This window comes from Carica papaya, chromosome 6, assembly GCF_054855325.1.
Source record: "Carica papaya isolate Zhongbai chromosome 6, ASM5485532v1, whole genome shotgun sequence".
In the NCBI taxonomy this organism is placed as follows: Eukaryota; Viridiplantae; Streptophyta; class Magnoliopsida; order Brassicales; family Caricaceae; genus Carica; species Carica papaya.
In genome coordinates, this window is record NC_142314.1 from 7,644,055 (window position 1) to 7,658,896 (window position 14,842).

General features: G+C 32.5%; 2 protein-coding genes across 2 annotated transcripts; one reads left to right on the plus strand and one right to left on the minus strand.

The window, feature by feature from the left end:
* Positions 1 to 837: 837 nt before the first annotated feature.
* Positions 838 to 5,949, plus strand: LOC110819063 (G patch domain protein). Its single transcript, XM_088222055.1, has 5 exons — positions 838 to 1,044; positions 1,156 to 1,324; positions 4,706 to 4,982; positions 5,230 to 5,531; positions 5,703 to 5,949. Exons 1-5 carry the CDS (start codon positions 1,042 to 1,044, stop codon positions 5,768 to 5,770), a joined length of 819 nt encoding a protein of 272 aa, XP_088078181.1. The 5' UTR covers positions 838 to 1,041; the 3' UTR covers positions 5,771 to 5,949.
* Positions 5,950 to 7,263: 1,314 nt separating this feature from the next.
* On the minus strand, positions 7,264 to 13,126 carry LOC110818975 (DUF21 domain-containing protein At2g14520-like). The gene is made up of 11 exons (XM_088222054.1): positions 12,572 to 13,126; positions 10,880 to 10,956; positions 10,702 to 10,785; positions 10,351 to 10,464; positions 10,149 to 10,235; positions 9,003 to 9,142; positions 8,811 to 8,898; positions 8,288 to 8,361; positions 8,062 to 8,186; positions 7,703 to 7,971; positions 7,264 to 7,594 (listed from the first exon to the last, which is right to left on the minus strand). The coding sequence occupies exons 1-11, from the start codon at positions 12,747 to 12,749 to the stop codon at positions 7,550 to 7,552; spliced, it is 1,281 nt and encodes a 426-aa protein (XP_088078180.1). The 5' UTR covers positions 12,750 to 13,126; the 3' UTR covers positions 7,264 to 7,549.
* Positions 13,127 to 14,842: the final 1,716 nt, after the last annotated feature.

Sequence of the window (14,842 nt, forward strand, 5' to 3'; positions counted from 1 at the left end):
ATTATTTTTATTATTTTTGTATTAATATATATGTTTTATTAATTTACAATTTTGTATATGCTTTATAAATTTGTACACTGTTATTTTATTGAATCAATAAATTCTTATATTTATTATTTAGAACAAATTTTATATTAAAAAGAGTGATTATCTATTAAGTAATTAAATTTTAAAATAAAGTCATAATTAAAAAAATATATTTATCTTGAGAAAGAAATAAGTATTCCAATAAAAATGATAATATTTAATACAAACTTTACATTTTGTCATCTAAAATTATTTATAAATTGTAGTGGTTAAAATTTAATCAAGATTTAAAATATATTAATATCTTAACTAATTATAGTATAAAATATTAATCAATTTGGTCAAGCTAAAATATTTTGTTTATTTTATACTTTTTTAAACTCAAATTATAGTTGATGATTATTTCTATTTAAAATCAAAACTTTTTAAATTTACAATTTGATCCAATATTTATTAATCAATTTCACATGAAATTTTGAGTATTGCTTTATTTAATAAAATAATTTCATTTATTTTTTGAAAATAAATTTATCAATTAATTAATTTTGTTGTTATGAGATCTTCACTCATATTTTATCTATCATTCTCATAAATTATTTTTTATTTATTTTTATTTTCACTTAATTTTTATCAAATAATATAAATATTATATTTTTTTTGAATCATCATTAACAATTGTTTCACAAATTAAATTTATTTATTATTGAAAAGAAAAAAGGTTAAGCCAGCATTTTATATATATTTGTTCAAAATTAAAATTAAAACTAAAACATTTACGTATTATATATGTTTTTCCCCTGGGCCCTACGCTTGTTTCCCTTCTTCTTCCCGATCATTCTCCTCCTCCCGGCTTTTGTTTTTGTTTTGTTCCCTCTTTCACAGATCGAGATTATACTTAATCCACGAACAGCCCAATCTAGCCCGACTATCTCCTAGAGTTAGGGTTTTCGAATTCTGCGAACAAAACCTATAATCGTACCTTTACTTCCTTCGACTTTTTACGTCGCTGAATCAATGGTAATCTCTCTCGACTCACTTTGTGCTCGAAGTTCTATATGCCTTCTTGATTATCTTTTATTTGTTCTGTATATAAACAAGTATTATCTTATACTCGTTCTGTGTGATTAGATGGATCTGGAGACGGAGAATAGAATAGCCAAAATTCTTTTGGAAGAAGCAGCAGAGTTGCGGCGGCGAGCAGATAAAGAAGGTGTGCATGTTTATCTTCAGAAGCCTGGAGTAAGGGGCCGTCCTAATTCACGCTTCCTCACAGCAACCGTTCTTGGTGTGCAGCAAGGTCTCTTCTTTAATTTGCTTTCGCTTTTTTTTTCCTGTTCTTTTTTTTTTTTTTGCATTCATATTATATTTTTGGTTTTAGTGTTCAGCACCTTGTTTTTATGAACCGGAGGCTGTAAGTGTGCGTGGCTTAGCTCAAAAGAATGAAGAGTGTCTGCTTAAGAACATATTTATAAGTTATTATGTATTTTAATTAAAATTGGAAAAGGTAAATAACAGTTTTTTGACTTGGAAGTATTTTGGACTAGTTTTTAGAGTATTATTTTGTATATTTTAGAGTGTTTGAGAGTAATTTTTTCCCCCAAAAAACTACCTTGCACAAGCATTATAAGGAGTCATGAGCTAGGTTCATAATCTATTCATTCATTTGAAACACTTCTCAATGTTGAATCAGTCAAGCCAAACAACCTTGTAGTGAGTGTAATTGTTTGCGTTCCGGTGAGAAAAGGTTAGTATAGGGAGCGAGAAAATATGGTAGGAATTAAATAACTGTAATTGTCCTACGCTTCCATGGGATTGCCTCAATGGGCATTTTTGAATGTTGATGTGGTCTGGAATCTAGAAACCTAGAATAGTAAAGTCAAGGTCTATTACTACCATTAGCAAGATTCTAATCTAATTAAGGTGTATCAGAAATGAGCATGTTTTATCTTCATCAGCATCCATTTCTTTATATTTGTCCCTTCCTGTCTTAGATATCACATCAGCAATATGAATGTTCTGTTTTGGATTTTTCTACAACTCTTCAAACTCCTTTGTGTTTCTATCACAAAGCATGTGTGTAATTGAGCGCCTCTAGTATTTTTTCAAAACATCTAATAGTGGTTACAAAAGCATTCTATGTTTAAAGCCTAAAAATATGAGTGGAAATGCCTGTTGGTATGTGTTAGCATCCAGGAGATACACGTGTAAAGATTTGTTGGCAAACCCATCAATGGATTTTAAGCAGTTCCTCTATATTTTCGGCTCCAGTAATAATAAAGAGAAGATGATAGCAGACAGAGCAGAAGGGTGTAAACCATTTCATATAGATAACTGCAAATCTTGCATGGTAGGAAAACCAGAGTCTGGTTTTACTTGGTTCTCTCTCTATCTGTGCATGTCTCCTCCAGTCTGTCAAATTCTACAATACCTGGGAACAATTACTCTTAAGGCTACAGTGACTATTGAGTTTATCTCGTTCCTTATATTTGACAATTGATTAATAATATTCTGAACCTTAATGTCTAAAAAGAGAGTGGTAATACTTTGGGCTTTCATTTAATAAATATCATTTAGTGGGTTTTAGCAGTTACTTGATTCACACTCCCAATTCAAACTCAACTTAGGTAAGGTGTGAGAGAAATAACAGATCTATTTTTTTTTCCATTTCTTCATGGGGGCTAGATCTAAAATAATTCTGTTACGGAGGACATGATTTCAAAGATAACACAAGAAGCAAAAGTTCCCGGTGACTCTATTCTGGCTATATTTAACCTCCTTGGTTTAAATTTGCAAGAGAGCATGTTTATTAAATTGAAGGTTCAGTGTGGAAATTTTGCTGGTCTTTGTTTGTCCAAAGTTGTTTAGGTCTATATTTTTCCAGTAGGAAACCTGGCTACCAGGACCAGAACCTTGGCTTGGGCATGATAGATACAAAGGAGTGATGGAAATCGGCCCAGTTGAATCTCTGAAGATATTCTGGAATCTGGACTTTAATTATTGTTTGAAATTTTAGAAACCTAGTTTAAATCTCCAGATCATCAAAATCATAGTTGGAGTCACTCAACTCTCTTGCAATTTAAAGATTGAATTTCTTGGACCGGTTCGTGGCACGGGTTCGCTTGGATTTATATTGGTTCTCGATTGAGATCACAAAAGTTAGGTACCCTGAATTTGGGCCAAGTTGGTAGAGGAATACTTTAAATAGTGAGAGGAAAAAGGTACCAAGAGAGGTAGTGAAATCTTTAATAATCATTATTTCAAAATTGAGATTATTTATGGGTAGAAAATGGAAAAGTAAGTACCCAAGTGAAGAGCAAGAGTCCATCAAACAATTTTTTCTTTGTTGGAGCCTAAAATAAACTGATTGTCTTAACTTGTAATTAGTAATTTATATATGAATATTGATCCCTTTTTTTTTGTAAAAAAGATTGGACAAAGAACAAGAATGAAAGGAGCAGAATGTTTGATTAAACAATTATATGAATCTACCAAGTGCTTCAATGTAACTTTGAATAAAAACAATTGTACTGGCTAAGTCTGTCCCCCTTCTAACCTAAATTTTGCATTTATAATATTTGTACTTGTACCTTGTCCACATTCGGGCATATCATGTTTCAGTAGCTATGGTCAAAAAGTTAGTTTGTAAATTGAATACTCTGTTTACGCTATCTCTGGAACAATGAATTAACGAAGTGTGAAATTATTTACAGACAAATTTTTATGTTAAAAACTATTGTAAACTATGGAATTCATTTTAAATAAATTCTATATGCAATTGAAAAGGTACATTTCAAATTCTATCTAACAGAACTTGGAAACGAACCTTGAGTTTGGGAGGAAAAAATTTGAAATGACCTTGTGTTTGTGCTTGTATTTTCTTTTGAAAGTAGTGATTCAATTTTTTAGGAACAAAACTATTCAGTCAAATTTCAAAAATACTTAAAACATAGAAATTCATTTGTATATGTATTCAAGTTTTAAATGTAATGTCCAGTAATTAGCAGCTGGTTATTTTTATGAAAAAAAAAGTTAGCAACTGGTTAGAACCTTTCTTCTAGTTATAGTCAAAGTCTAATACCAGGATCTGCATCTCCTTAAGTTCTTCGAAGTCCTGAAGATCGGTTTTAGGCTTGTTTTGCATGAATTCTAAGGTAGGAATGAATTAAGTTCTGTGTCTACTTCTTTGGTATTATTTTAGAACTACCTGGTACTTGCTAGGCTGTTAAGGTATGTCACTCCATTCTCACACATTCTCTATCCATCTATTCTTCCTTCCTGTCCTGAATTATTGGGCCGCGTTAAAGTTCTTATTTTCCATTTAGGGTTTCGATCACTATTAGATAGCTCGCACAATAAATGGCTTCGTTATTTCATCAGTTATGGTCAAAATCCTTGGATTTGTTAAAAGTGGTTTCAACCTGCTGCATGTTGCCCTTGCCTTTCATATTTTAACAAAAGGTGCTAAAATACATTTGCTCAGACAACTAGGAAGGCATTGATCTTCCTCAAGATCTCGGAGGAAATGGATTTGAAACTCATTGAAAGTACTGGGGATTCCATCACGAAACCCTTCTTTTTGCAAAATCTTCATTATTTCCATTACTGCTAAGATCTGATATGCAGATAATAGTTTGTGTGCAACCTTTCCTTTCCTTATTGTTTTTGCTTTGAATTGCAGCAAATAAAGCCGTTGAAGTGAATGAGATGTGGCGACTGCGACAGAAAGAGCTTGAGCTAGATGATAGGCGCAAGGGCAGATCTAGAGAAGAGAGCAGCAGTGGCAAAAGTCATAAGGACATCCGAAGATCTTCCAGCAGCTCCATTAAGAAATATGCCATGATTGATGAGAACACTCAAAATTCTTGCCCATCAAGGAAACGAATAGTTGACAGATCTTGTTCAAAACAGGATGAAGGTTTAAGAGATGAAGAAGTTGAGGAATTTCTACAGTCAAGGTATGTCCTTTATTTCCCCACTTTGCATCTGTACGGGCATGTTCCTTGAGTCTAATCCAATCCTTGGTCTATGTCAAAATATTTAGGAGAAATTTTCCTGTCTATAAAAGTTCCTAAATTTCCTTCTCATTGAGGCTAATCCAATCCTTGGTCGATGTCAAAATATTTAGGAGAAAGTTTTCCTGTCAATAAAAGTTCCTTATTTCCTTTTCATATATCTTTGGTTGGCATCTTTGGTTGGCAACAGGCTTAAGCGTGGTCGAGGTTGCGTGGGTTCAAGAATGGATGAAACGGGTCCTTATCCTTGTTCACCCATCTCTGAGAGGCTACCGACAAATTGTGATGAAAGGGATCAAAGAGTTGCCCTTGGTCCGGCAAAGCCATTTTCCTTGAGGTCCAAGGAATCCTCTTCTAGTGAAGAGGAGCATCATGAGCATGAGCGAAAAGAAAAGGACAAACACCGATCAAAACGCTCTGAAAAAAGGCACTCAGAGAAGCATAAATCCAAGCGTAAGTCTACGGATAAAAAGAGGAAAAGAGAGAGAGAAAGTAAGTCCCGCAAATAAAGGTCGATATGGGATATCTGTTATACTCCATTGTTTGTACTAGTAGTTCTTGTTTTAACAATCTACCTTCTCCCGCAATAGACTTCAAAACTTGAAAAGCTGATGTGCTCCTCATTTTGATTACAATTTCCTCTCTTACCGTCTGTATTTTTAGTGAGCAAGATTTGGAGCAGAAGTCATGATGTGGCGTTCTCAAATCCCCTGCAGTGCATACACCAGTAGAAGTAATAACAATATTTACCATGTTTGATCTCCCAAGCGATATTGATGTCCAAAAGTCTGCTTGGACAACATATTCCCTTCGGCTCAATTCCATTCAAATTTTTTGTGAATTTGTTTTAGGCCAAGTAACTATAAACTCCCTTAATATCTTATTATTGTAATTATTAAATTTTCAGTTACCCCTGGTGCGAAATATAATTTTAGAAAAATAACATAAATACTTTTTTATAAATATAATAAAAAAAATTTAACAAAAATGTAAAAATTATCATATTTTTTTATTAAAAGATTCGCATAATGCATGAAATGTGAGAAATATATAAGTGATAATTTTAAAGTTTGTTAATTAACTAAAAATTATCTTATTTTTTTAATAGAGAATCTACAAAAAATAAATAAATAATTGAGAATTTATGTAATACATAATACTATAATCAGATGATTATATTTAGATTCTACAGTGCTTATAAATCCTTCATAGGAACTTTTCAATAATCACCTTAATTCTGTTTATTTTTATATTTTTAGATTAAAATTTTTAATTTAGTTAATAATTAAATTATTTTTAAAAAAATAAATAAAATTATTTCAAAATATTGAGGAATCCACGTTTATAGTATCCGTTATATATACACACACACACACACACGTATTCTCCAACTTGTTAATTGAGATATTTGTCTCTCTACTTTGTTTTTTAAACAAATAATGAAATTTATTTAACGCTAAACAAATTTAAGTGTAAAAGACGTAACTTGGAACTATTTTCTTAATCATAACCACACTAAAATTATTGTATTTTCATTTTCTTTTCAATTATAAAAAATTGGCTGATTGTGTTTTATTGTCTTTAGACTTAATAAATTTGTATAATACCAGTTGTATAATTTTTTCATTCTTTTATTTTTTATTTATTTTAAATTAAATAAAATTAATTAAGAAAATATTTAATATTATATTTGTTATGATAGTACAACGTAGATAAACAATAATCTTAATTAAAAAACAAATATTTATCGCAGTAGTTAATAGTATAAAAGAAGATAATAAGTCACTAAATTTTATTTTTGTAAATCAACAATTTTTTCCTCAACAATTATTTATATTCTCATTTATGTTTAAGGTTTCAATTTAGACTCTTGCTTGGAGTAAAAAAATTACATATTATGTTTTCCTAAACACAATAATCCTCGTAATTGTCAACTGAATCTCTTAAATGTATTTTACTCTTAAACAATGCATTGGTTTGTTTGGATGCTGCTGCCCACTCAATAAAGAATTCAATTTATTTACAACTTCTACGATTTCACTATATTTTTATAAATTTATTAAAAAAATTAATTTTTGATTTGCAATTTGCACCTCTATTATTTAATTATTAAAATACATAATTTTCATTCAAAATCTTCATAAAAAATATTTATAGGAAAACAAGGTGAAAATATATTAATTTGAAGAAATAAAATAAAATGACGGTTCGCACAATACCAAAGTTCACCGTAAAAAGCTCCTAATACCGAATTATGGCACATAGATACAACGATATGATAGTACCTTGTGATGAATCTGTTTATATACATACAGCCAAGGCACCATCGTCATAATAGAATATGTTCAAATTTCTAAAAGGGTACAACCGCCTAAACCAATTTAACAAATTTGAAGGAAAATTGAATAGGTCCAAATTTCTGATAATCTTGAACTGCCAAAACAAATTTCAGAGTTTCCTCCTATCATCCATACTTTGAGTATATTCTACGCCTCAGCAAAAAAGGGTTCTCATGATTCTTCAAAATGATGATCGGTTTCGTCAAAAATCTCCTCCTGCATTACGTATACATTTAAGGTTGAGGTTGAAGTCCGATAAGAAAAGGCTAAAAGTACGGTCAAAATAGAATCCGAATTTTTTGTCCGCTACTACTATCACTGTACCTGTAAAAGCTCTTCAATGACATCTTCCATGGTTAGGATGCCAACAGCTTCTTCTTCTTCGGGTAACTTTGGCAGTGGAGTTCCATTTAAGTTCAGAATGTCTGCATCAATGTCCTTTGTCCACTTCTTGCTCCTGGAACCTCCTCTAGATAAGTTGTTTCCAGTGTTCGGAAAGCTCTTCCACTTCTGAAGCGACCTCTTGCTTTTCAAAATTCTCTCTTGTGTGGGCTTTTCACCATCAAGGTCAATTTTCACATCCCTAACTGTATCTATGTTCGCAAATGATTTTTTACCATCAATAAGATAGCTTAAGAGGGTTTATCAAATAAAAAGGAATGAAACAAGAAGTCAATTCTTACAGTCAGCAGTATTATTGGCAGGCTGCTGATTCATCTTTTCACATTGTCTGACTACAACAGCCATGTGGCTATGTCCTTTCTGGAACTCATTCAATATGTCATATAATGGCAAGTTTTCTTGAACTCTTGCACAAGGACAAATAGATGAAAACATCAACTAATAAATAAACTTAAGCACATCAAAGAGCCTTCAAGATAACCTTAAACCAGGTACTTCTGAAGATACCTAGGAATCCTGCGGATAGTTACACTCTTTACAGGCACTTCATCTTCTGGATGAATTGTCAATAAATTCTTCACCTGTAAGATTGGAGTATTTAAGAGAAGACGCATATAAATCCAAAAAAAGAGAGCTACTTTTATTACGTAAGGCTGAATTGGCAGAAGATGAAACAAATGCAGAAAACAAATCCGAAAAGCTTGAATTTTTTTTTAACTAAGTCGGAACCTCAAACAAGAGCTTTATGTAATTCATCAACTCACTAAGAAATCTTACATGCTTTAAAGCAAAAAAGGAGCTTCCTAATTTTTGATGATATTTAAGGTCTCATAAGTTTCTAATTCCAGGTAAGGATCAGAAAAAGAACAACTATTCAACCCATCAGCAGAAAGAGGCAGATGAACATATAAATTAGCATACCAGATCATTTAATTGAATCCAGCCTTAGGCATCAACCCAGTTTGTACAAAAACAAAACTATATAATCTTCATTCAGTATGTCAAAAGAACCAAAGGGTAAGAAATTCACCAGAATAACTCCAATTATATTTGTAGGTTGCTCATAATAAACTGGCACTCTGCTATGCCCTTTCTCCAATATTAAGTTCATTAAATCCCTGTGCACAAATAATATGGAACGTAAAAAAAAGATTAAACAAAAGAGGGAAAGTACCTTTTTAATGGAATTTTACATTTTAGAATCTTTCACAATATCACAAACCTGTTCAACCGAGCATTAACGTCAATAGCAAAAGTATCAGATATAGGAGTCATTGCATCACTAGCAGTTTTCTCCGTGAGTTCAAGTGCTCCAGCAATAATTGTCGTCTCATCATGAGTTAGTTCTCCACCTTTTCCAGCCTAGCAGAAGCAATTGAAGGGGTTATTTAACTGACACCATATGATAAAAGCACAGAGAGATCTAGCCAATTGCGTTCAATATAATTTGGAATAACAATTTTTAAATAGTGGAATCTTAAACTGGAGATAACCAATGGCACAAAATTGATGACCCCAAGTAAACAATAGATAAAATAAATGAAAATGTTGATGGGAACATAATACCAAAGGGTTAGCAATCCGATGATATCCAATTTGTGACAATGGAAAGTGGAAGTTCGTATTATTTGATCATTGATAAACAATTTATTGTATAATAGTTAACACATTCACATTTTTTATCATTGATAAAAAATTTATTGGATAATACTCAACATAGTTACCACAGAATATACACATTCCTTCAACCCACAAAAATATACAGATTCCAAAATCAATAATGTAATAAAACAATCATTCTTTTCACAACTTAGTTCCAGTAACAGGAGAATAGGTCAGATAGAGTTTACTTCTTCTTGTTCTCAACCCATAACCAGTACGAACTACTAAGTTACCATAAGATCCTTAACACTTGCCCAAGCTTTTAGTCAGCAAAAAGTAAAAAAGGTAAAACATGGATCCCCTAATATTTTGCATCTTTCAGTTTAATTATCCAATAGAAACTTGATAAATGCACTCTTGGCACAGTAGGAAGCATGCAACAATTTCTGTAAGGTCCCAGTCGGTTCATTCCTTATTTAAAGTCCCTAGTAAATTATAGTTCTAATTTTCATACTAGCCTTGGTGTACATAATTGGAGAATAATTTTGTTATGTTCAAGTATCCCCACCAACCTTGAATTCCTAGAGTTGGAATTTCAATTCCTACTTTAAGAAGTTGGAATTGAAATCTCACCCCAAGGAACTCAACGTACAGAGGAGGTAACACAAATATTATATATATACACATCATGAACCATAATAAACAAAACATAAAGCACACTGAAAATTTCAAAGAATATGAAAATAGTGAAAGCAATTGAACTTGCCTCATTTCCATGCAAATTTACAAGTGTTTTCAGCTCAGCTCTGCGAAAGAGTGCTACATGTCCATGGCCCAGCAGGAAGTCCAACAGCTGGAGAATCACCAAACACTTGACGTCAAGAGAACAACCTTTTTGGAATGCTAATCCAAATTGTGCAGTCTTTGTGTAGGATAACTAAAATCTGAAAGAATATAAAGTACTTCACCTTGCTTATGGGGAAGGCAACAGGAAAGCAGACCCAAACAAGAAGACGAACAAACGGAGCCACAGTTGCACCAATTGCCAAACCATGCCGCGAACAAACAGACTGTGGTATTATCTGCACAGATAATATAAAAGCAATTAGTAATCTGAAAGTGCAAGAACAGTTGCATGATTATATAATCAGTTACAAGACTGAGACACACCCTTAAGTAGATACCTTCAGCAAAAGTTTCTTGACTAAAATAATTTGACAAATAATATTTAAGACCAGAGTAATAGCATTCGTATGCATCATGCACATACAGTAGGAACTATACTCTCTTCAAAACATGACCCAAGGGAGATCTCTCACCTCACCAAACAGAAGAATTAAAGTAACTGAGATCAGAATAGCACCCCACGCTGTAACCAGACCATCAAGAAAAATGGGAAGTGCCTGGCAAAAAAAGGCAGGGAAGTCATTCCAAACTGATAACTAATATTTTCAATGCCCATGATCAGACAGTTTTTCAACATATCCAGCAACATACCTCCATGGCAGCAGCATTGCAAATGAGTAAGGTGCAAAGCAGCAAATGCTGGTTTTTTACCACTGGTAATATCTTAGCTGCAGGGATAAAACATATTTATCAGTACACTGAACGCAGAACAAGTAATTTTTTTTTAAATAAAAAGTTAAAATTTATCAAGCAAATCTAAGAGTTTCGAACACTGTAACAAATGGCACCCACAGTATTTACCAATAGCAATTATCAAAATAATATGAATAAGTTAAAAATTCTCCAGCAAATTATTCTCTCTTGAAGCTGCACCATCAGTTCTTGCCAAACTTACCATTCCATTCCCTAATGGACCTCCATGAAAGGAGAAGGAAGGAATCAATATTAGTCAGAACTTTCAAAACCAGCAGATTTAAATACTTAACTCTGACGAAAAATATGCCACAAACCATGTGTTACAAGGAAACTGTTATCAAATGGTGTTAACCAACACTTGGAAGCAGATGAGTGCCATGTTTGTGAATGCAACTTCAGAAGGGTCATTATAGATAGTAACTCAATAAAATAATCCACGTAATAAAACAAGGTTAGTTACAGGTTACAACTTAAATAGCTACCATCTGATTAAAGCAAATCAATTGCCTAAACATTACATTTGAAAGTATGCCGTCAGAGATTGCACAACATTTCACGGAAAATTTTCCATTAGCAGTTGAAATATAACATATTAACATGTCAATAAATAACTCAGAAAACAAAGGATTCACCACTTTAAGCATCAGTACCAACAAGTGTACAATCAAATAGATAATTGTTTTCAAGTGTTAAGCTTGTGTCTGAAACGTGATGTAACACAACATAAAGTGAAAATCGCTCAATAAAAGACAAGCTCAAAGATTAAAATTATATTCTTTAGGAAGAAAATGAAAACATTAGCTCTTGAAACTAGACTTAATTGTTAGACATAACATAAGGGTGTCTTGTCTTTTTGCATCTGTATGTGTGTGCATATTACAGAGAGAGAGAGACCAAATCAAATCTTAATTTATGTTAGGCCAAGGTTGACAGCATGTTTTGGAACCAAACTAAGAACAAAGTCTAGTAGCTCACAGCAATTGAGAAAAATAAAATAGTACTAGGCTGAGTTAGGTAATTTGAATTGCATTAAGTTCCTATCATTTCCTACTTCAGTTTCTTTTACTGAACCAGGTCTGAATTGTTGCAAACTCACAAACTCACAAGGGATGCCTTAACTGTGAGTTAGGAAGAACTTCTTATCACCATAATTGGAATACTCTTTCTATGCATGATCCAACGTGAATAAGCAAGCAAATCTTCAAGTAAAAGCAAATCCTGTCAACTAAGGTCCAAAAAGATAAAACATTCCAACCATTCGGATCCTCTGATAATAAATTTTCTATCATTCATGTCTCCCACGTACCCTATTCTCTCATCTACAAAGTGAAGCAAAAGATTCACGCAAAACTGATAAAACTAAACGAAATTTCAATAGAAACAAAATTCTTATTGATTAATCAAACATAAAATAAAACATTTGAACCTGCGGGGTCCCACGTCATTAAAACTACATCCACCCCTCCAAATTCCAGTACCACTCTTTTTCCTTTCCTTCCTCAGCAACCAAACAAACTTTTCCCAAAAAATAAAAGCACAAGCACATTCACCTCGATTCTAAAGAAAAAATGGAAACAGAAAAATTACCGGCATGTTTACGATCCTTAGGAGTACCAGACTTGGCAAGTACTTCAAGATCAACTAAACTCATAGACATAAGCCCCAGGGTAAGCCCTGACATCAAACCAGCAAACAACACCAGAAGCACTATTACCAAAATGTGCACGAAGAAATTCGTCTCGCAACATCTATACTCCACCGCCATTCAACTCGCTCTCGCTCTCTGTCTCTCTGCGTTTTCTCTTCTTCAAAATCCAGAACGCCAAAAAGAAAACCCTAGCCTTTGTTAGAGAGGAAACAACCACCAGAACTCCAATTCGTCCATTTCCAGAATCTTCGAATCGAACTCTCTGTACGTACTTACTATGTGTGCATATATATAGATAGAGAGATACACGTAGTGTCCACCAAGAGAAAGCAAACACAGCAAGGATTCCTTTAGTTGTGTATTTTATTCAATATACAATCAGATGTGCACCGTGCGTTTATATATTTATATGCAGAGAGAGAGAGAGAAGAGAGAGAAAGAGAGAGAAGGAGAGAGACAGACAGAGAGATCGAAATGGAAGGGAGCTGACGAGAAAGAAAAGGAAATATAAATAATGCGGTGTGGAGGGCACAAATCCTATATAATTTATATTTGCTGATAATTAAATTAAATTTTTTTAAAAAAAAAAACATTTTCTTTTTTTATCTGGAAAGTAATTTTATTTAATAATATTGGACAAAATATTTAAACTTATTTGTTAATATTTTTCCTAAAAGAAAAAGAAATTATTGTTTTTATTTTTGGTATAACAAATTTAATTTCTGCAGTCTTTTGTGCCAGCGGTGATGTTATTATTATACCTTAGTCATTTTTGTTAACTTTAATAATATAATAATTTACATAATATGATATTTTTTGTTTAATTTTAGAAAATAAAATAAAATTATGATTTACCAATATATACAAAACGTAGCTTAACTATAATATAATAAAACTTTTAAAATTGAATTATAATTTATATATAATATAGCAAACTTTATGAATAGAAGAGCTTTCCCTTTTTTTTTCTCCATTGAACACCTCATAAAACTAATTTTATAGAGAATATATTTGTTGGTAAATACTAATTATATCTAAATTTGAAAATAGTACCTGTAAGTACCCGAAACTTAAATAGAAATAATATCATAAATTAAATACGAAAACGTATAATAATGTTAAAATTTACATTTCTTACATATAAATTAGTATGTCCAATAGAACTACAGAAATGTCCATTTCATAGTGGTTCATAAAATAAAAAAACGTAATAACATATGAAAATAGTAAATAAATATTATATAGAGGTTAACCTCCACTAGCTCTTGATAGAATTCGGAGAGAACACATACTCATAGTTTTCCTGCTAATCATGATCTGGATCTTAATATTCTTAATCTGAAATGGTTAATAGAGGAGATAATGAGTTATACTATCCCAATAAGAATATCACACTACTCAACGATTCAGAAAACTGAAGGTTGGTAAAGATCATAAAAATAACCAATGAAACTCTTAATTTAAGTAAATTCGTTTATCATAAGGAAAACTATTTATTGTATACTTACCGTTCCGAGATTTTTAAAACTGACCTATAGAGACAATAACTCAAATAACATTATGATCTCATATTCAAATGAGCAAAAATAATAACTTTTCCTTTTTATTTTGCTTACTGGTATCCTTAGAGGTCCGTAGGGGTGTCTCACTGCGCGTGAACCTAATATGTAAATTTATCAACTAACCGGTCGTCTCTATACCCCGTCCGGTATGAGTGCCAAAAATATTATTCTTCGATATCCTCTCTGCTATGAGGGTGAATCAGGCCGTCCTCATACCCCATCCGGTATAAACACTAAAAATATCATCCATCGATATCCCGTCGGTATGATGTAATATTCACGATAGAGTTTTCTATGTACCTGGTCCATCCACCATCTCTCAAGATATATAGTAAAACAATCATTCATTAATTCACATAACCAAGCAATTTTTCATTTGTATATTAATTTCATTCCCTTCTCTCCTCTCGCCTTTGCTGGGCAGCTACGAGAGCTTCCACCATCTCAAATAGTCTGTCTAAATCCTCCCGAAGCGAATTATCTTGGGCCGCTCAGTTTAGTGGGGGCCTTCCTCTCCTCATTTCCGTGTACCTGCATTCACAAGGAATGGTTGAGTAACGATCTATCGGTGAGTATTTCTCTAAGGCACTATTGTGTAAGGGATGGGTCCGAGGAAATGCAGCTCTGATACCAACTGTAACGGTCCCG